At 39.4% G+C, this 21634-nt stretch overlaps 1 protein-coding gene across 1 annotated transcript in view; it reads left to right on the top strand.

Moving 5' to 3' along the window:
* PITPNB (phosphatidylinositol transfer protein beta) overlaps nt 1-21634 on the top strand; it is a 60534-nt gene that overhangs the window by 4139 nt on the left and 34761 nt on the right. Inside the window, exons 2-7 of the mRNA XM_059677131.1 lie at nt 2193-2223; nt 5333-5478; nt 13158-13249; nt 13996-14003; nt 14483-14557; nt 15695-15778. Of these exons, the coding sequence (XP_059533114.1) occupies nt 2193-2223; nt 5333-5478; nt 13158-13249; nt 13996-14003; nt 14483-14557; nt 15695-15778 (436 nt within the window). The remainder of the gene's footprint in view (nt 1-2192; nt 2224-5332; nt 5479-13157; nt 13250-13995; nt 14004-14482; nt 14558-15694; nt 15779-21634) is intronic.

Raw genomic sequence — 21634 nt, 5'->3', positions numbered from 1 at the left:
CATTTTAACCACCTACCGATGACTTCTTCAGGTTAGCTGTAGTTATGTCTCACCTTTTTGAACAACCTCCCAGCATTCCTTGTTGCCTAATCAATGTAATAGATTTCTTACCATTATATTGCAGGCTCTGATAATATTCTCCCAACCTATATCTTGTCTGTTTCCTCCTATATCTTTCAAAATACACTCCCAGCCTATAATCTAGTCTTCCCCTGACCACTGCACTCCCTCTGCCCCAGTGTATTTTCTGTTACTGAGGCAGTGAGCAAATTAGTGTGTATCCTGAAGATACAGCTGAAATGACTAGGTATGGGAGGACTGTATACCAAATGAATTCTTGATGAGAATAGAAATTAGCAACCTTTGTGACTTTCAGACTGTTCATTGTCTTTAGATGACCATTATCAAAAAGACTGAGGGATCAGTGACCTCCAGTAGTCAAGGAGGAGGGAATTACAGGAGACATGTTTTGTACATGTTGACGATTAAGGTGATGTGAGTATTCAAGCATAGATGTTTGAGGAGAATAGGGAGAGAGAAGTAGGTGGAAAGTGCAGCTAAAAAGAAGTTGGAATGAGGAAAACTATTGGGAATTTTCTATGAAAAGAAAACCAAGCTGAGTTCCTTGAGATTTTTCTCTCTCCTTATAATAGAAAGAGTTAAAATAAGATTTTAAATCATTGTGGTGCTGGCTTAATGGTTTGGAGGGAAAGTCAGAGAAGGACCAGGCCAAAAAAAAGTTGCTCTTTCGGACATCTGAGATATTCAGGATGGTTTTCAGAGTTTATGGTAGAACTACGTAAAGGTACTTCATTATAAAAATCTAGAGTTAAAATGCAATATTCTAATATAGTTCACCATGGTATTCTTTTTTGGAAGCCGGCCTCTATATTGACCCTGTTGCATGTCCAGTAACAAACTCTATTGGACAAAAATCAAACACATAACAACCTTACATTGAATCTACCCTGGAAGGGGTTGTTATGTTTATAAGACTCAAAGTATAGGGTGTCCCAAAATTCACACAAGAAGTAATTTTGATAGAAAACACAGTTTTATAATGAAAAATTGTAAATTATTTATTGATTCATAAAGTATACAGTATAGGATTATGTATGGAATAGCACATTGGGTAAATGGCCTCCACGTCTTTGCTGGCACATACGCAAAGCCGTGGTCTTCATTGGTCTTCATTGTCCCTGCTCCTGGGCCATAATTGGTGCTTGGTAATGCTTATCAAATTGAAGGGATTGAAATCAAAGGGCAACAGATATTAGAATCTGATTCAATAAACCAAGTAAAATTGGGCTTTTATTTTTTGTTGTTGTTAATGCTCATGCAAAATTCAAATCTTGCGTGAATTTTGGGACACCCTATATTTTCCATAAAGTTTTTCTCTTATTAAGTCTAAAGGACCGTTTACTTGTTTTTCTCTTAATAAAATTGAGAAGTAATTGGATAGTAGGGATCAGTTTTGGGAAGCATTCATTCATGAAATTCAAGACATAATATTTGTGAGAAGTATAAAAAAAATGCACAGTATATAAATAGAGAATGAAACCATACTAAAACTTTCATGAGAGCAACCTGACCAGACAGTGTACAAATAATACATTCTGTACCCTGCAATTTTCAGTGATGAATTTTCTCTTGTTCTTTACTCTTCACAGGAATCTCTGCAACGGCTTTTTGGGGGTCTTGGTATAATTTAGATGCTAAATGCAGTGATTGCTGACAACCTGGAATGGTAGTTTTATTTCCCCAGTTAAAACACACACACTTATTTAGGTGGCTCAATGGTTAGGGCACCCGCCTTCTCTCTAAAGGGTCTGGGGTTCCATTCCCGGTCAAGGGCATGTACCTGGGTTGCAGGTTCAAGTCCCAGCCCTGGTTGGGCACATGCAGGAGGCAACCAGTCCATGTGTCTCTCACATCTATGTTTCTCTTTCTTCCTCCCTCCCCCCCTTCTAATCTCTCTAAAAGTCAATGGAAAAAATATGTCCTCAGGTGAGGATTAACAAAAAACAACACTTATTTAGAGATGTAGGCATTGCAGACACTCTTCCATAATTGATATCCTTGTACCATGCTATCACTGGATTTACGGTAGAAGGTCTTTTAAGCGTACAGATGTGTTTTAAAGCCAACTATTTTATCTGTAACATATATTCTTTTGCCTTTTGTCTTTTTAGCCGTGTGGTTTTGCCCTGTTCTGTTCAGGAGGTAAGTCACGCTTGCTTCTGTATTATTTTATTGATATAGTACATTTTGATATGTTAATCTAAAGTTATATTTTTGTTTTGTTTCTTTACATTTTAGTTTTTGTGACAAAAAACAGGTTGTTACACAGATAATTGTAAATGAATTTCTGTTACGTTGCTTTGTTTTGGAAGGGACCAAAGAATGTAGTTTAACCTGCTGTCTACTGCAGAAATTCTGTCTACAGTATCCCAGAGAAAGGCGGTTTTTGCTCAACTTAAGCACTTTAAGGCTAAGTCACTTGCTGCTTAGAAAAGAAGCCTACTTTACTGTTGGATTTTTAAAAACATTTGTCTGTATTTTAAACCAGAATCTGCTTTCCCATAATACTTGACTGGTTAAGTTCCTTCCACTTGAGCAATAAGAAATAGGCCCGTTCTGTCTTGCATAGGGTAACCCCTCAGGTCTTCTGTCCTCCCCCAATCCCTTTTGTTCCATCTTCTCGAGGTTACAAGGTTAAACATTTCCAGCATGTCCATCCGGCCTGATACAACATGACCCCTAGACTTCCTCACCAGCTGGTCTCACTACTGCATGGTAGCAGTTACTGCTTTCAACGGAAATGGTATTCCAGACATGTTCTCACCAGCACATAACTGGGAGAGGTTATTGTCTCTCTTGATCTGCACATGATACAGAAATACATCACCTATTCAGAAGTTGCATGTTTTGTAGTTTTATTTATCTGTAATATAGCCAAGAATGAGGATAGTAACAGCAGAAAAGACTTCAGAGAAATCCAGATATGGGTAGCAAAGCACAGGAAGCCCTCTGGGTCCTTCTGTAACCTGGGCAGTGTGCCCTTGCTCAGTTATCTGGGTTTCTTGGAGCTGACAGTGAATTCGAAGCAGTGAATTGGAAGTGGGACAAAACAAACTGATAACCATAGAAGTGACAGGTGACAGAAGACAGAAAGAAAAAAAATAAAATGAAGGAACTAAAAACCAATAGCTAACTGGCTCTGTTTAATGTAAACTTGAACACAGCTGTATATATCTCTGTAGTGCCTGAGGTTTCACTGTATTAAATCACTCCAAACAAGCCAGGCACCCTATTCTTTACTTGTATAGTTCATTGTTTGAACTTGAATGCGGAAATTGACATTTGTTTTTGTTTCTTTTTTTCTTTTGGTTTTGGATGTTGGATCAACTTGGATGTTGAAATCTTTCTTGGTATTGTCACCGAAAACAATCTCAGCTCTTTGTTGTACTTGCACTTACTAAATACATCTCCTGTCTCTTTTTGTTCGTCTTTAAAATGTCAATGAAAGCCTAGTAGAATGCCACACGACATTAGTCCATTAAGAATATTTTTTTGGATACTGTTGTTGTTTCTGTGTAAATTTTTGTTGCTTTGTTCGTGGCCAAGATCAAATTTACCTTTTGACTTAGAGACCTCTTAATCCTATTTTTGAAATATGAAACATACATTTTAAAGGGCTTAAGGATTGACTATAGCATTACTGGACTAACACTGATGATGTATCATGAAAAACAGAAGAAGAAATACAACCCTTTCTGCAGTCTAAAAATCCCTACAAAAACCTACTTGATTCATTTTTAAAAATGTGCTTGGTTCTAGCTTCCTGGAGAGAGACAGAGACATGGACAAACAGAGAGACTGGGATGAAAGGAGGGGGGTAGACGAGAGAAGGGAGAGAATGAGAATTAACATGCAAGATATCATCATATTCCTATGGGCTTTTTATTTATTTATTTTTTAATGTTTTATTGATTTTAGTGAGAGGGGAAGGAAGGGGGAGAGAGAGAGAGAAAGAGAGAGAGAGATTGTTCAGTTGCTTCTGAGACACACCTGGACTGAGAATCAAACCCACAACTTGGGTATGTGGGCTGACCAGGAATCAAACCAGCGACCTTTTGGTGTAAGTGACGATGTTCAACCAACTGAGCCATACCAGCCAGGGCCCTATGGGCTTTTTAGATAGGAATATTTACAGAGCTTACAGCTAGCCCTATTTTTTGGCCCTCAAATAAAGTGTTGGTTTTGAATGATTAGTTTTTACAGGTAGCTTTTCTTTGAGAAAATGCTTATATAAAAGAAAAAGAAAAACAACACATTTTTTAGGCTCTCTTCATTGGGAAGAAGAAATTTAGCTAGATTTGAAAAGGGATTGGAGATAGTGCCATGGTTGAGTCCTTAGGAACAAATTAGAACACAAGAACTTTGCTTTTTATCATTTATTGGAATGGTTAGTGACTCCAGATTGGCATAGAACAATACTGCCCACTGACAGGTATTGGAGCAGACCACTGAGAATTCTGGTGCACTCTAAAATGAAATAGAAACCACAGTCAGCAATTTTTTGCCTTTTCAGGCTTTTATTATACTTTACATCCCTCCCCTTTATTATTGAGAATGGTATTCTGGTTCCTCAATTTTCTTAATTGACAGAATGACAGTTCTATACCTGCCATACCTTCATCCAAATTTTGTAAGATTACTGAGCTATAATAGATATGGAAATGTATATTCATTATTCAGAAGCGAACTAAGTGTCAAAATGTTTGGTAAGAAAACTTCTATTTAGAGGAAGAAAGAGTTCCTTTTTAAAAATATATATATTTATTGATTTCAGAGAGGAAGGGAGAGGGAGATAGAAACATCAATGATGAGAAAGAATTATTGATCACCTGCCTCCTGCATGCCCCTTACTGGGGACTAACCCCGCCACCTGGGCGTGTGCACTGACTGAGAATTGAACCATGACCTCCTGGTTCATAGGTCGATGCTCAATCATAGAGCCACACCAGCCGGGTGTTTTTTGATAAGTGGATATCAAAGTACATATTAAAGCACCAGAGTGTTTGTGACTAGCAGTTTTTTTGAATAATGGAAATCTTGTAAAATATTACAGTTTCTTGAAGTTGTATGAGCATCTGGTGTTCGTCTTCCTAAACATTCATTTCTAATTTGAGTCACGTTTTCTTGTAGAACATATGTGCTAAATTGCTTGGATTTGCTCTTCTATATCATCGATAGTAAGATTTTAGTACAGGAAGTTCCCACAGTTACTACTGACTTACTGAGATTCCTCTACTCTTTGAAATTTCAGTATCAGGTTGGGCAACTTTACTCGGTTGCAGAAGCTAGTAAGAATGAGACTGGTGGTGGAGAAGGAATTGAAGTCTTAAAGAATGAACCTTATGAGAAGGATGGAGAGAAGGGACAGTATACACACAAAATTTATCACTTAAAGAGGTAAGCTGCCTATTCACATTTGATACCTAATCATTATCTATAATAATAAAAGCGTAATATGCTAATTAGACCGGACGGCCGAACAACCTTCCGGACGAAGCTGAGGCAGCCGCTACAGCTGTGAGGGCTGAGCCCCTTGCTGAAATTTTGTGCATCGGGCCTCTAGTATTAAATAACTGGGCATCAACTACTCGACTTACTTATTAAGCGTGTAACTACCCAACAACAAAACTGACATATCACTTGTATGTTTTCTTGTTTTCTACAACAAATGGGATTATACTATACATAGGTTCTGCAGTTTGCTTTATTTTTTATGCAGTTATGTATCATGAACATCCTTCCATGTTATTGTTTAATGTCCATTTCATTCTTTTTCAAACTGAGTACAATTTCTTAGTATGGACATAGCATAGTTTACTTACCCATTCTCTAAATGATAAGTTGACTGGGTTGTTTTTTGGGCGTTTTCCAGTTTTTGTCCATTACAAATAACTATAAAAGTAGGATTGCTGAAAGGACATGCTCATTTTAAGTTTTATTATTGCCCGATTGCCCTCCCAAGAGTTTAATAGTGTTCATTTTCCCATATTTCTCTATCTTTTTAAATTTGGCCAATTTGATACCCAGAAAATAATCTCTTATTTAACTGTGCATTTCGTTATTAGTGAAGTTGAATGTCTTTTCATATTCGTTTACAATTTGAATTTGTTTTGTGACTTGACTATTTGAATCCTTTGTTCATTGTTTTTTATCTCTGGTTCGTAGAAGTTCTTTTGCACATTCTCCTGAGTCTGGTCTCTATCTTTGGCATAAACATTTTAAAATAAAAAAACCCATACCAATATTTATTCAAGGGCAAAAGACTAGTAATGGTTTTTAAGAGTAGATTTTGTCAATAATCTCCTTAGTTTGTTACAAGTAGGAGGGAATCTTTGCTTTTCTCTTACCTATATTAACTTATCCGTTAATAAAGACAAAACAGGGATCCACTGTCGCTGTAGTCAGGGAGGAGGGAACATTCATGGGGCAAGGGCATTCAGATGTCTACACTCAAAGTCATCAGTGTCATACAGAAGGCAGATAGCCACAGGAAAACTGTATTTTGGAAGAGCAAAGAATCATTCAGTATTAAGTCCTGAGGCCTTCGCTGTCCTATAGGAAAGTCTGCAATCATGACACAGGGCTGGCAGTGCAGCCCTGTCAGATAGACTTCAGTACCTGCAAGGGTGTAAGTTGAACATGCTGAAGGCATACCCATAGTTCCTAGGGAGTTTTAGAGCGCTCTCCCTGAGGAAATTAAATAAATATGTGTCCAGTAATATATGTTCCCTTTTCCAGCATTTGTTCCATTGGGTAACGTGTGGAGTGCTCTGGTACAGCATCAATAGAATTGCAGACTTGGCAGATTTGGATGGGTAAGGTAGTTGACCAAGGCTACCAGCACCTTATTTAACATTTGAGATAGTGGAAGTGTTGAGGTCTGCTTTACCCACTGTAATCAAGGCCTCTGGATTCCCTGGCCAGTATGCCTTCCTGTTTCAGCAAAAACACTTGTTGGTAAGATGTACATACTTCATCTCAATCAGGAAATTGAGGAACAATCTTGGCAAGGTATTAAAAAATCCAAAGATTAGTGACCATCGCGGGGACATTTCAAATGTCTGGTTTCCTTCACTCTTAGATTATATTCTTTTTATGGGATAGTGAGGTTCTTTCCATACCTTTTGATTACTTTCACTGGTGAGTTGTTGCCCATGGTCATTCTAAGCATAGGATTTAGTACTTGATGTATTCTTAACAGTGTGCTGACCACGGGAAGTGCTCTAGGTAGAAGCTCATTCATTTCCCCTGGCACCCTTTTCTAGTGAGGAAACTAAGATCCAGAAAGATCCAGTGGACCCTGTGTCACTGCTGTTTGGTAGTAGAGATTGGACACGAACCCAGGCAGGCATTGTGACTCCAGAACTTGCCCTCTTAATCACTTGGCTCTACTGCTGAGGCCTGTGGGATGGTTAGAATATTTTCCATTTCCTGAAGTGAACTGCAAAGGACTTGACAGTGAAATCCTTCCAAATCCACGATTTCACCATAACCCATTTTCTTACGTCTTTAAAGTCGCAAGTCTTTTAAAACAAAAGTTAAAAACTTAACATGGTACTCCAGATTTTCACATATGCTCAGCTGTAATAGCTGTCCAGAATAAAGACCTTTAGCTCTAAGTAAGCTAGTCTTTGATTGTCTTCCAGACTGATCTGGTCCAGCCCCTTAGGCTATTTTCCTAATGATTTTGGGTCCCTCATAACCTGCTCAGCTTTCTGAACACAGCTTAGATCTGTCCTGTGCGGAGGCACTCCATGACTACTTACATTCTTTCCTAACCTCCATCACTTTTTGTCACTACTCAGTTTGCTTCCTAGACATGTATTTCCATGTCTTGTACCCCACTGACCATAAAAGTTTGAGTATGTTTCCTTAACTTGTTTAATAAGCATGTAATGATGGCTGGTGGGGAATTGAGGACAGAATTTATTGGGCAAAAAATTTGGAAGCAAGGCAAGATAATGTGTTGCAACTTTTGAGACGGTATTTCAGAGAAAAACTTGCAGTTCTCCTGAGACCTCATCAGAACTCTGACCAGACCTTTTGCTGATTGTTTTCTCTCCCTTCTAGGGGAAAATTAGGTTTGCCCTTTTTTATTTTCTCATAAATATTATGCTTTCACCATCTCCAGTCAGTCCTGCCATATGGAGAGTTCGTAAAGCTTCGCCCACTCTAGAGTGGCCTTGTTCCCCAAAGGCTAAAATAGCAGAGGTTTTATTGGAAATTGTTTTAAAATTTCATGTGGTTCAAATTAAGAGCTCGTTTTTATAAGCAAAAAGACCCCTTTGCCAGGAAGTAAAAGTTATGTTCGAATTGAAAATGAGAAGTTTAGCCTTGGCCGGTGTGGCGCAGTTGGTTGAGCATGATCCTGTGCACCAGAGGTCTCCGGTTCAATTCCTGGTCAGGGCATATACTGAGGTTGTGGGTTAGATCCCCGGTCAGGGTGCATATGGGAGGCAACCCTTTGATGTTTCTCTCTCACATCGATGTTTCTCTCTTTCCCTTCCTCTCCAAAATCAATAAAAATATATTTAAAAAATAAATAAATAAAAGCAACCAAGTATAGTTGTTTGTATATTTTTTAAAAAAGGAAGTTTAAATCACCTGAGCATGCAAAGATTAATTTTAAATGATTTCTATTGAGAGAGATCATCTCTGAATGAGGATAAGTAAGAAATTAATAAATAGCCTAATATAGTGATTTGTTCTTGAGTTGAGAATTAGCCATCAACACATAATTTTTTTCTTTGTATATAGGTAGCTCTGAGTCTTAATTTTGCACAGGTAAAAGTTTTCCAAATCAGGAGTGATCCTATCTTCAAGAATATAAAAAATATTATTGAAATACATTTTTTCCTCTTTATGGTCCACAGTGACCCTTAACATGGGTTTGTACTGCATGGGTCAACATATATGTAGTAGTTGTTTTTTTCCAATAAATATACTGTCGGCCCTCTACTTCCCCAGATTTTGCACCTACGAATTCAACCACAAATGGAAAGCATTACTTTTATTGTTGTTATTATTAATATTATTATCATTATTGATTTCAGAGAGAAGGGAGAGGGAGAGGGAGAGATAGAAACATCAATGAAGCTTCCTATCAGATATATGATTTGCAAAATTATTTGCTTATTGTGTGAGTTTCATTTTCTTGACAGTGTTGTCATTTAAAGCTTAAAAAGTATATAATTTTGATGAAGTCCAGTTTACCTATATTTTTCTTTATTATTTATGCTTTTGGTGTCATTGCCCATTCCAAGATCACAAAGATTTATCTGTTTCTTCTAACAATTTGATAGTTTTAGCTCTTACATTTAGACCTTTAATCCATTTTGAGTTAATTTTTTCCACACTTTATTCTCACCCACTCCTTTAATTTTCCATACAAAGCCAGAATGATCTTGAAACTTAGATCAGGTTGTGTCATTCCCCTTCTTAAGCCCTTCATTAGCTTCCCATCATATAAAGAATAAAATGCAAATCCTGTGACCTAGAAGATGGGCCCCTGTGACCTGTCTGCCCCCTGCCCACCTCACCATCCTCAGCTTCTTCCCCTCTGTTCCTTGTCCACCACCGTCTAGCCCTGCTGGGGCAAATGTGGGAGGCCACTGATCTATGTGTCTCTCACATGGATGTTCGTCTTCATCCCCTCTCCCTCCCATTCTACTCTTTGGAAATCACTGGAAAAAAATATCCTCAGGTGAGGATTAACCACAACAAAAAAGAAATGATTAGCCAAGTTACTTATCTCAGGAACAGGATTTTAAAAAAAGGAATGCTTCTAGATCAGGAGAAGTTCTGTGGACATTATGGTCATTTATTATGTATCTTTTAAGCCACATTAACCCTTTGTTTTCTAGTACCACTGGGACAAAGTCCTCTCGCTGCGAAGCAGACAGGTTCACAACCATTGAGCTTAGATCAGATCTTAATATTCTCTCCTGAAGACAAGCTTAGATTAGCTCTTAATATTATCGCCTCAAGACAATTGATAAAGCACTTTGGTTGAATTTTACCCCGAAGTTAAATATTCTTAAATAACCTTCCGGTGTGGGGAGGCTACGTGTTGGCAAAGAACCTTTGTGCTCTTGGGCATAATGCTATGGCTGACTTTCAACAGTGGAATCTAGATATGTTTACATTGAGCCCGGCACTTTCACCAGTATTGATTTATTATGAGAGAACATTTCGTGACTAGTTTGGGATGAACAAGAGGAAGAATATCCTTTCTAATTTGTTTTTTGAAGGCCTAACTCCATTTTGTTCATTCAGTTCATGTATGTTCCTTTTTTGAGACTCTGTAAGCTTCCAAAACAGAATTTCCTTCATTTTACTAAAGTGAGTTCCAAAGTGATACTGAGGTGGAAAAACAATGTATATGCTATGCTCTCAGTTATATGTATACGTGGCACACTTGAACTGCCTTGTTAGGAATATGTTAGAGCTGCCATTAATGAAAATTTCTCTCCTGTAAAATAGAATTGAAATTTAATTTTATTTACTCCATTTATGCATTTTTCCCATGTTTAGTCAATTACTTAGATTCATTGAGGGAGGGTTGTGCTTGTTAATGTTCTTATGTTAAATGTAAAAAGCCAGTAAATTTGAAACAATTGGCTCAAAGGTTTGGTTGTGCCTAACTAAGTCAAAACAAAATGAATTGTTAGGATTCATATCGTGGAAATAGCATCCTGGAAGTAAGATAATAGGCAATTCGGGGGCAAAATGAAGAAATACTTAAGCTTATATATTTGGCGGTTGGGGCTTTTAATGGCTGACTACCAATTTTCTTCTGTTTGGGCCAGCAAATTTTAGAACTTTTGATATATATCAAGGTTTTTAGAATATTGGGCACTCTAGAAATAAAGAGGAGAGTGTTAAAATGTTTCTGAGCTAGTACACAGCTATTTTTCCCCCTGCCTTTTCCTAAGTTGACCAAATGAACCATTGATAGATCTGTTTGTCAAACTCTCAGAGATTTGTGATCTTGTAGCTTATATTTTTTAAATATATTTCATTGACTTTTTACAGAGAGGAAGGGAGAAGGTTAGAGAGTTAGAAACATCGATCAGCTGCCTCCTGCACACCCCCCACTGGGGATGTGCCCGCAACCAAGGTACATGCCCTTGACCGGAATCAAATCTGGGACCCTTCAGTCCGCAGGCTGATGCTCTATCCACTGAGCCAAACCAGTTAGGGATTGTATTTTTTTAAATTACCCACATCCTATATAATAAAAGGCAAATATGCAAATTGTCCTCTTAACCGTGAGTTCAACCAGGGGATGTGGCTGGCCAGCCACCCACCTGCGTCCCCTCCCCCTGGCCTGCGCAGCCCGATTGGATCAAGGCAGACCCCACCCGTGCACAAATTTGAGCACCAGGCCTCTAGTGTATTATATTCCACTCTGATTAGACCTCTCCCACATTTAAAGGGGTTTTGAGTAAAGGAAGAAATAATTTAAACTGCTAGATATTGGTTGACTTTTAATGTGATATTATTTTCTTTTCTGGTGATTTGATTTGCCACAGTAGTGGAAGCTCCAAATCATGTACCTGCTTTTGTGTTCTGAAGAGATAACAAAAGGGCTGTTCATACGACCTCTTCTGCAACCTCACAGTCTCTGGCTAGTGTGGGGTTCCTTACATCTAGTCTCTGGTCAGCTGCTCAGTCTTATTATGGGGCCAGAAGTACATGCTGGGTCCCACATTTCCTTAGTTTGTTCTTCCTCATAGTTTAGGACATTAAGTTGTGCTTGAAAGTTCTCAGAGAAGCAGCTCTGATATGGAAAAAAAATACGTAATAGGGCTTATAGTTGGAGGATATAGTTGTTTGTTTTTTGTTTTTTTTCTGGGTTCTCTGTTTTGTTCCATTGGTCTATATGTCTGTTCTTATACCAGCACCAGGCAGTTTTTTTTTTTTTTAATTCTTTATTGTTTAAAATAGGTCTCCTTTTTCCCTCATTGACCTCTCCCTGGCCACCCCCACCCTGGAGGATATAGTTTTGACATACAGTTACTTAGCCACTTAAATGCTGGTTATATGAATGCTTACCTCACAGTGTTGTTAGGGGATTTAAGTGAAGAAAGGCCTGTGAAAGTACCCAGCTCCATGTCAGCTTATAATTAAAAAGCGGTAACTATCATTATTGAGCACTCCTTGTCCTGCGCAGAGTGCGAGACATGTTGCAAGATATTATGTGATTGAATCCTCTCATTGACCCTGCAGAGTAGGTAATATAACTCCATTCAACACATGAAGTTCAGAGAGCCGAGTAAAGTGCCCACGGTCATACATCTTCCAAGTGGTGCTGTGTGAAGAGCCTGGGCATGTAAAGCTGCTTGTATGTGATGACATGATCACTTAAAGTGGCCATTTCATTTGCATTTCCTGAAGACTGTAAGATTGAGGAATCCATTTACTTGTCTACCGGTTGTATTTTCTATTTGTGATGTGTTTGGATATCTTTTGCCTGTTTTATCTTTGGTGATCTTTCCTGATTATCTTAGGAATACGCACAGCCTCATCATATGTTATGTATTTAACCCTTCTCTGACCATGCTTAAGGCAGCAAGTGACATTCCTCTTCCAAACCTACAAAATTTGACACTTGGATATACTTTCATATCTCATTTTTTATAATTTTTTTAGGTTTATTCTGTAAAATGTGTGAAAAGACTTTTTACTCAGGGATACCCCCTTATTCTGGGGCTTCTCTTTTTTTTGCTTTAGGAGACAGTGTAGTGTAGTCTTGACACACGAGAACTTCCGTGTTGTGTTATGCACAGGTTGACTGGCTTCATCTAACTCTTAGGGACATAGGTCAGAAGCTCACAAGAAAGAATTACTTCTATTTTACAAAAATGCTGTATGCGGTTAAACGTAGAATTATTTTGTTGTTTTTACATTCATTTTCCACTTGATTACTGTGGGAACGAGGAGAAAACTGTTGAGTCCATGAAGCTTAGGATATAATCACCTTTGATTACCACTCTCTTTGAAGCAGTGCGAAAGGTGCCAGCAGAGCAGTGATGGCGCTGTTGAAAATATATCCACTATTTCTCTCCTCACAGCAAAGTTCCTGGATTCGTGAGACTGATTGCTCCCGAGGGCTCCTTGGTATTTCACGAGAAAGCCTGGAACGCATATCCCTACTGTAGAACAAGTAAGCCTGGTTCCCAGCAGCCGTGCCCCCCAGGAGGACAGCTTTGAGAAGGGTGCCACCAGTCAGGGCCTTTTGTGGGGTCTCAGGTAGTCACGGCACTAACTGGCAGAGGAGAGGTTACATTGGGCTCCCCCCCCCCCCCCCAGAGCTTTGTGAGGGGCCTGGGCTCATTCCTAGAGGACAGCACCTCGAGGTCCTTGCTGACTGCACAGGCTCCAGGGGTGAGCAAGTGGAGGAACAGAAGCATACCTTGTTTATTGCGCTTCGCTGTACTCAGTGAAGGCAAGACCCTCCACCAGCTTTGTTGCGGTGGTTTGGAACTGAACCCGCAGTATCTCTGGGGTATGCCTGTGCAGAAACTATAAAGAAAGGCCGTCCACACTCTCAAGTGTCTCCTGGTGTGGTTTTAACAGTATTTTACTTATATTGCCACATAATAGGTGAGGGGTATGGCAGCTTCTGAAAAAGTTTTTTGTTGTTCGCTAAATTGGTATTATAAATGATGTTTTTGCTTTTGTGACATTCTTTTTACCATTGTTTTAAAATTGGGTTATTGACTCCATACTCTAAAGCATGCTACTCTGTGACTTGTACAGAAACTGTGCTTTGAGGATGTACACTAGTAAATACCTTATTTTCAGGTAGTTTGATCTTGTGACATTAAGTATTGTGACAGATTGTTTTGACTCTGATTAATATTCTGACATGTTTCTCCTTTTATTGCCCACCTGTCCATGACACGTCAGTTGTAACGGTGAGTAAAACGGTCTTTTGTGTCACAAACTCTTCATCTTTCGACTTTGCTTTACATCGTAATTTACTTGCACCTGTAAAACTGCCCATCACTGCATGGTTCCTCCTCTGTGCTTCTTCCAGCAACCTGCACTCCACCACAGGCTGCCAGGTTTAACGGGCTCTCTCCAGCCTTAGCTCAGTCTCCCTGTTGACTTTATTTTGCTTCTGCTGCTTCCTTCAAAGGCCAGATTTGCTCACCAATCTCACCGCTTCTTTAACATTAGCCCTGTGTGCTGCATGACAAGTAGGGTTGTTTAAATTATTTAAAAGCATGTAGCATTTGGTTTGCCCGGCAAGCTTATAAAAATAGATAGCGAACGATTCTTTACCCTTGAGGATCAGACTTGTAGAGTCAAAGGCATGGATGCTTATGCTGGGGAAGGCTCCACAAAGAACTGGTGTGAGATCACTGTCATTTTACTGTTGTGTTTTCTGCAGAATGAATATATGAAAGATGATTTCTTCATTAAAATCGAAACGTGGCACAAACCAGACTTGGGAACCTTAGAAAATGTAAGTTTCACCTCTGGACTTTTCATTGAAATGAGAATACTATAGTCCATCTTGTCATCACCAGAGTGACGACACCTGCATCATACTAGTACCTGGCCACCCCAGGGTGTGTCCGATTACAGGGAGGCAAGCAAACAACCGGAAACAAATGGGTTTTCCTGACCTTTCTCCTTCCCTTGAGTGGACTTGAGTGAGGTGGTTGTTTTTATCAGCAACTCCTTCTCTGCCATAGGGAAAGCACAGTTAAATGAAATTCACAGATAATCCCCAAACCAATCTTAGGCACTAAATTTCAGATTTCTTTTATCCTTTCATCTCTGTGTATTTGCCAGAGCTGCTCTCCATTGCAAAAATGATGGCTTTAATTTCCATCTCCATTCCACTTTGCTTGGGATATGGGTTGATGTCAGAGAAATGGCCTAGGAAGGAGAAGGTACTTTGGATAATTTATAATAATGTTGACGAGTTCCGGATTTTTACAAGTTGGTACACATTCATCTCTAAAATAAATGAGGTGATTTGATAGTTTTAGCCTATGTATGATTTAATCCGCCTTCAGCTTTCAAATGGCTATATCTTTGGCAGTTTTTAAACAATTCTTAATTGGTTCATAGATGGAGTTTCAGAAATAGATTGAACAACATGAAGTATACAGGAGTTAACATCATACTGAAACTGAATAGCTTTTGGATAATCAACGTCAGGAGAGTTTCAGACCATACAGTGCAGCTTTTTGAAATCTTAATTATAATGTCACTTTATGTTTATCTGGAATTTAGAGGTTAAAAGGACTTTGTCATGTATTGTTTGAGTTAAACATGGGTCAGGTACATTTTGTTAACTAAATAATGTCTAAGGACTACCAGAAAATATTGTGACAGATTCCTGTTAATTTGGCAGCATCCTTACCACCACCCCCCCTTATTTTGGGGGTTTCAAGGGATAATAAAAGATTTCTAAATCCTTCAAGACTTCAGATGGCTAATTTAATTATGTAGCAATTTAGACTCTGCCCCCCCCCCCCTTATAATGTACTATGAGAGACTCAAGATAAAGATTTTATATGTAAGTATAATAGTTTTGCCTAGCAAGAATAGTCTACAATTTGTTTTGTTTAATTTCTCTTTGTAATTTTAGGTACACGGTTTAGATCCGAACACGTGGAAAACTGTTGAAATTGTCCACATAGATATTGCAGATCGAAGTCAAGTTGAACCAGCAGTAAGTACTACTCAGTGACATTTTAACCTATTGCCTCTTACATCTAAGAATTATTTTATTTATTTCTTGTATGGCCTACATTTTTACATCAGAAAGATCAGAGAGAAGGAGAGAAGGTGATTTTTTGTGTGTGCGGATTTCACCTTTGCACAAGTGATCCCTTTAAGAAATCTCAGTGTACCTGAGAAAAACAGAGATTTATTTTCATGGAGGGTGGGAGGAAGTGACAGTATTTTACAAAAAATTCAGAAAGCAAAAATTCAATTTACATACAAATTTTCAGTAATTCGGGTTACCCTAACATTGTCATTTGTGAGAAATGGTTGATGGTAGAACATCTCAGTTTACCAGTTGTGTCGCTTTCTATTTTGATTCTTACTAGATGTAAATATTTGCACTTCAGGCTTTTGACTTAATAAGAACACTTGTCCTCAAGAGTATTAAAACCTTTATTTCACCACCACCCCCTGTACAACCCTCCCCTGCAAATTAAGGCTGTGGTATTACTTTGCCACATGTGCAGTATGAACTCACTACTTAGACCATACTGCGTGCTGCTTTGGTATTGCAGTGAACAGCTGTGGATTTTTACATGTTAAGACAACCTTCTTGCTAGTCGAGAGAGAGCTAAAGCTTTGAAATAAGAGTGACACCTCGTTTTGTCATGAAACGCAGCATTTCAGTTAGCATTTCCTTTCATTTTCCGTGCTTCTTCCCTGAACTTGAACATTGTTATAAGCTGAGCAGAAATAACTCAACAACTAACTGTCTCACATTGCTGTTGAAATATAAATGTAAACCTCCTGAAACAAAGACCCCTGTCCTTTTCTCAGAGATCACTGGGGTTCGGACTGCTAGGCTGGGTCCTGTTCAGCTAGGGCCCCTCCCTGATTAGAAGTGGGATCTTCGTCATGGGAGATTTTATATTTTAGTTGTACTATGATTTGAAGTTATTTCCATTTTAGGGCTATTTCTGCCTTTGAAATGATAGAAGGCTTTTTTTATCCTCAGGAGTAAAATGTATGTTCTATGGAAAACAGGGTCTGTTTTGCCCTTTTATTTCTCTTAGTATCGTTTCCAGCCATGATTTCCTGGTGATAGGAAGAGCAATCATTGGGAGTGAGTAATGAGTGAGTCAGTTAATGGCTAGGTCAGGACAGCTCACAGGCCTGGAGCAGCAGGTCACTAGATAATACCAAGCAGCAGTATGGCCCTGGGGTTGGGTGGCCCGGGGAAGTCATTCTGGTTGTACTGTCAGTTTGAAAAAGCTGTGCTGGCCAAACAAAATGGTCTGATATTGGGGCTCCTAGGTTTGCATTCCATGTTGTTCTTCAGCAGAGCACAAGGCAGCTCTGGTTTTGCTGGGGGAATAAGAGTAGTTCTTTGTCCTTGTTCTCAGGCTAAAGTGCACCCTCAGTCAGTGTTTATAGGCACCCATGGAACTTGTGAGAACAGTGAAGGCGGATTATGAAGAGCCTTAGAGCCCTCAGTCCCATTCCTTCTACCCCAGCTTAACCTTCATAGAGAAAAGAAGGCAGCGCTGGCCTCACATGCATGACAACAGCACTTGAGAGGGTGCTTCGGATGGAGGGCGCTGCACGTGCAAAGGCTGAGCAGGTGCTCTCTGCGGGTAGATAGACACTGAAAGAGAGAATGGATGGGGCCCAAATGGGGAGGGTCTGCATTGTGAGTCCATGGAGCTGTGACTAAGAATATACATTCTGAAACTAGATCGGCTTCAGATTCAAATTCTGAGGTTTTGCTACCTGCTGGCTCTCCCATCTTGGGTGCCTGTTTTAGCTTGTGTAAAATGGGGCTCATCACCTCACAGGACTCAATGTGAGTACTTGGAGCAGTGTCTAGTTTAATAACGGCTGGCCATTTTGCCATTATTATTAGCTGCAGGTGCCCAGAAGTTCTGAGAATCTATGTTCACACCAAGCATTGTCTGGGGAGTGAATACGTGTTCACATATGTCTGTGTGATTTTATTTTTCAGTGTCCATACTTCCTATTTTCCAAGTTACATTTTAGAAATTAGTAAGATATACTTTTTAAAAAATTGTGTTGGATTCACAGTACCTTTTTTATTATGATAAAATCCACATAACAAAATTTACCATTTTAACCATTTTAAAATGTATAGTTCTGTGGCATTTAGTACATTCACAGTATTGTACAACCATCAGCACCATCCAGTTCTGGAACATTTTCATCATCCCAAATGGACACCCTGGACCCATAAATAGTCACTCTCTCCTTCCCTCTCCCCTCAACTTTCAGCTACCACTAACCTCTTCTCTTTTCTGGATTTACCTGTTCTGGATATTTCATGTCAGTGGAGTCATAACAGTATGTGGCCTTCTCTCTCCGGCTTTTGTTACTTTAGCCTCATGTTTCCAAGGTCCGTCCACGTTGTTGCATGAGCCATTACATTGCTTCATTCCTTTTTGTGGCTGAAGAATGGTTTGGTGTGCAGATAGACCACATTTTGTTTATCCGTCGATCCGCGGGTGAACATTGGGTTGTTTCCATCTTTGGCTGCTGTGAATAGGGCTGCCGTGAACATTGTGTCACAAGAGCTTCTGGTTTGTGTCTTTTCTTAGTTGTGGACACTGAAAGCACAACTGATGTCATCTAGGAAATTCGTGGACTTGTTGACAGTAAAATAAGAACCCCCACATAAACATTTTCAGCTGTAAAAGGAGAAGGGGACTCTGGTGGGAGGCAAGGGTGTCCCTGACAGTTTTAAAGCCTAGGGTGAGGAGCAGAGCGTTGAGCTCTCCGGGGTGTGTGAAGGCTGAGGAGGGTAGGTGTGGTGGGGGGAGAGCTGTAGGGCCTGGCACCCGTTCCAGCAAGGAAGTGGGCAGGAGCCTAGTGGGCCGGGGAAGCCGGTCTGCCCTTTTCCGAACATTCCCATTTGTTCACTCTGCTGGCACAAGACAGTTGCCCCGACTCTCCCTTCCAGTTCCACCCCGACTGCTTGGCCTTGTCTAGTTAATGTTTGTCTTGGGATTAGCCTCTGGGGCAAATACCTAGGTCACCTGGGCATCCTTTCGTTTTACCAGATCTGGTTTGGTTTTCCGTTGAGTTAATTTGTTCATTTGATTCTGCCTTTTTTATGTTCCTTGAAAATTCTAGTCCAAGCTGTTGGGAAAAAGGAAGCTTCCAGATCATATTTGCAAATTCTGAAATGGTATTTAGTGGCTGCGCAGTCTGTGCTGCCAGAATAGCCCTGCTGTAGCTATCCACGACGAATATAGTCCAGTGCAGTGACATAGTTCACAGATGGCACAGGCTTATGCTTGGTCCAAAGTTCTGCAGGATTTCAGAGAAAAGAACAAATGATCTATGGGTGTGGAAACATATTAAGGTATGTCTGCCATACCAACCGTGATTACTTAGTGCCTAAAAGTTGCTCTTGAAGAATTTAAGTGACACTAGCATTGGGAGCTTTGTAAGTATGAATAGGCCACCACGGTGGAATTTCTGTAGGAAGGTCTTCTGAAGGTGTGGTGATCTCTCAAAGTTCAGATGACGACACCTTAACTCCTGGAGATTTTAGTCTCAGAATGACTTAATTCATTGATTTTCTTTTTTTTTTTTAATTAAATCTTTATTGTTCAGATTATTACATTTGTTCCTCTTTTTTTCCCCCCCATAACTCCCCTCCTCCCAGTTCCCGCCCCACCCTCCGCCCTCACTCCCCACCCACTGTCCTCATCCATAGGTGCACGATTTTTGTCCAGTCTCTTCCCACATCTCCCACACCCCTTTCCCCCCCAAGAATAGTCAGTCCATTCCCTTTCTATGTCCCTGATTCTATTATAATCAACAGTTCATTCTGTTCATCAGATTATTAATTCACTTGATTCTTAGATTCACTTGTTGATAGATGCATATTTGTTGTTCATAATGTGTATCTTTACCTTTTTCTTCCTCTTCCTCTTCTTAAAGGATACCTTTCAGCATTTCATATAATCCTGGTTTGGTGGTGATGAACTCCTTTAGCTTTTCCTTATCTGTGAAGCTCTTTATCTGACCTTCAATTCTGAATGATAGCTTTGCTGGATAAAGTAATCTTGGTTGTAGGTTCTTGGTATTCATCACTTTGAATATTTCTTGCCACTCCCTTCTGGCCTGCAAAGTTTCTGTTGAGAAATCAGCTGACAGTCGTATGGGTATTCCCTTGTAGGTAACTGAGTTTCTTTCTCTTGCTGTTTTTAAGATTCTCTCTTTATCTTTTGCTCTTGGCATTTTAATTATGATGTGTCTTGGTGTGGTCCTCTTTGGATTCCTTTTGTTTGAGGTTCTCCGCGCTTCTTGGACCTGTAAGTCCATTTCTTTCACCAGGTGGGGGAAGTTTTCTGTCATTATTTCTTCAAATAGGTTTTCAATATCTTGCTCTCTCTCATCTTCTGGCACCCCTATAATTCTGATGTTGGTACGCTTGAAGCTGTCCCAGAGGCTCCTTACACTATCCTCGCATTTTTGGATTCTTTTTTCATTTTGCTTTTCCGGTTGGATGTTTTTTGCTTCCTCGAATTTCAAATCATTGACTTGATTCTTGCGCTCCTCTGGTCTGCTGTCGGGCATCTGTATAATATTCGTTATTTCGGTCCATGTATGCTTAATTTCTCTTTGGTTCCCCAATATAAGATCGAGGGTCTTATTAGTTTTGGTGTAGATCTCATTAAGTTTATCGACAGCTTCTAAACAGTTCTTGAGAGACCTTAAAAGTGTGGTTCTGAACTCTGTATCTTCCATTGACAATTTTGTCCTGTTTCTTTGTCTCCGTATTTTGTTATGCTTCCTTGGTGCACCCCCTAGTGGTCTTTGTTCGAAGTCTTATATTTCATTGATTTTCATTTTGTTTATGATGAACTCTAATTTGTCTTGAATGAGCTAATTTTTCTAAAAACTTCTTAAGCTAATTTTTTCCCTTATTACTTGCTTTAAAAGAAATAAAACCAGGTAATTAGTAATTTTGAGAAGATAAGTAATCAAGTCTCTTTCGAAATCAGGACAAAGGTGAAATAGTTGGGAGGTCAAGAAACCAAGAAGGTGGAAGTGAAGCTTGGATCTTTTACCTCCACCTGGTGGGGATTTTCTGTCACTGCAGATGGATTTAACACAAACAGCCCTAAATATTTTAATTCAGAGTGACTGTTGATTACTTTTAGGATTTCACTCTCTGCTGGGTTGCTGGTGTCAGACAGCTTGTATACCACTCTGTCATAGACTTGCTGGGGGTTTTTTGGGGTTTTTTTGGTTGTGCTTATGAACTGTACTTCATGCACAGAAGGGATGTGATTAGCCCGCGGTGTAACTGAATACTTGGGGAGATGCTTTGACATGTTTACATAATTGAATGGGAAACATGATCACAGTAACTCTAGGAATAGGATTTATTGTAAAAATCTGTCAGTGTGACCCAGGGTTACAGAGGAATATGCTAGAGAAATCATATGTATGTAAATATGTGATTTATTTAGGGCCTTTTGTTGATGACTTACACTGAGTGGCCAGATTATTATGACCCCCTGACGTTTGTAGGCAAATTAGCTATAATTTCACGCTGAAGTTGCTAGAGGGCCAGATCATTATAAATAGGGAAGGAGGTTGTTTACCACGACAGTAGAAGTGATTTTTTTTCTGAAGGTATGGGTAAATAACGCGATTTAACAGCCTTTGAACGTGGGATATATATACTGTAGAAAGTGTGGTATATTAGTATAGCCTCTAGTCTCTGGAATTTTCTAGAAGATACATCATTGCCTAATGAAACAAGCTAAGCAAGCAATCTGGGATTGCTGCATAAATGTTCCTACCCAATTTCTTTTGGCCAACAAACAAA

This window comes from Myotis daubentonii, chromosome 19 (genome assembly GCF_963259705.1).
Source record: "Myotis daubentonii chromosome 19, mMyoDau2.1, whole genome shotgun sequence".
In the NCBI taxonomy this organism is placed as follows: domain Eukaryota; kingdom Metazoa; phylum Chordata; class Mammalia; order Chiroptera; family Vespertilionidae; genus Myotis; species Myotis daubentonii.
Note: the sequence above shows the minus strand (reverse complement) of the source record. Positions and strands in the feature narration are given on the sequence as shown.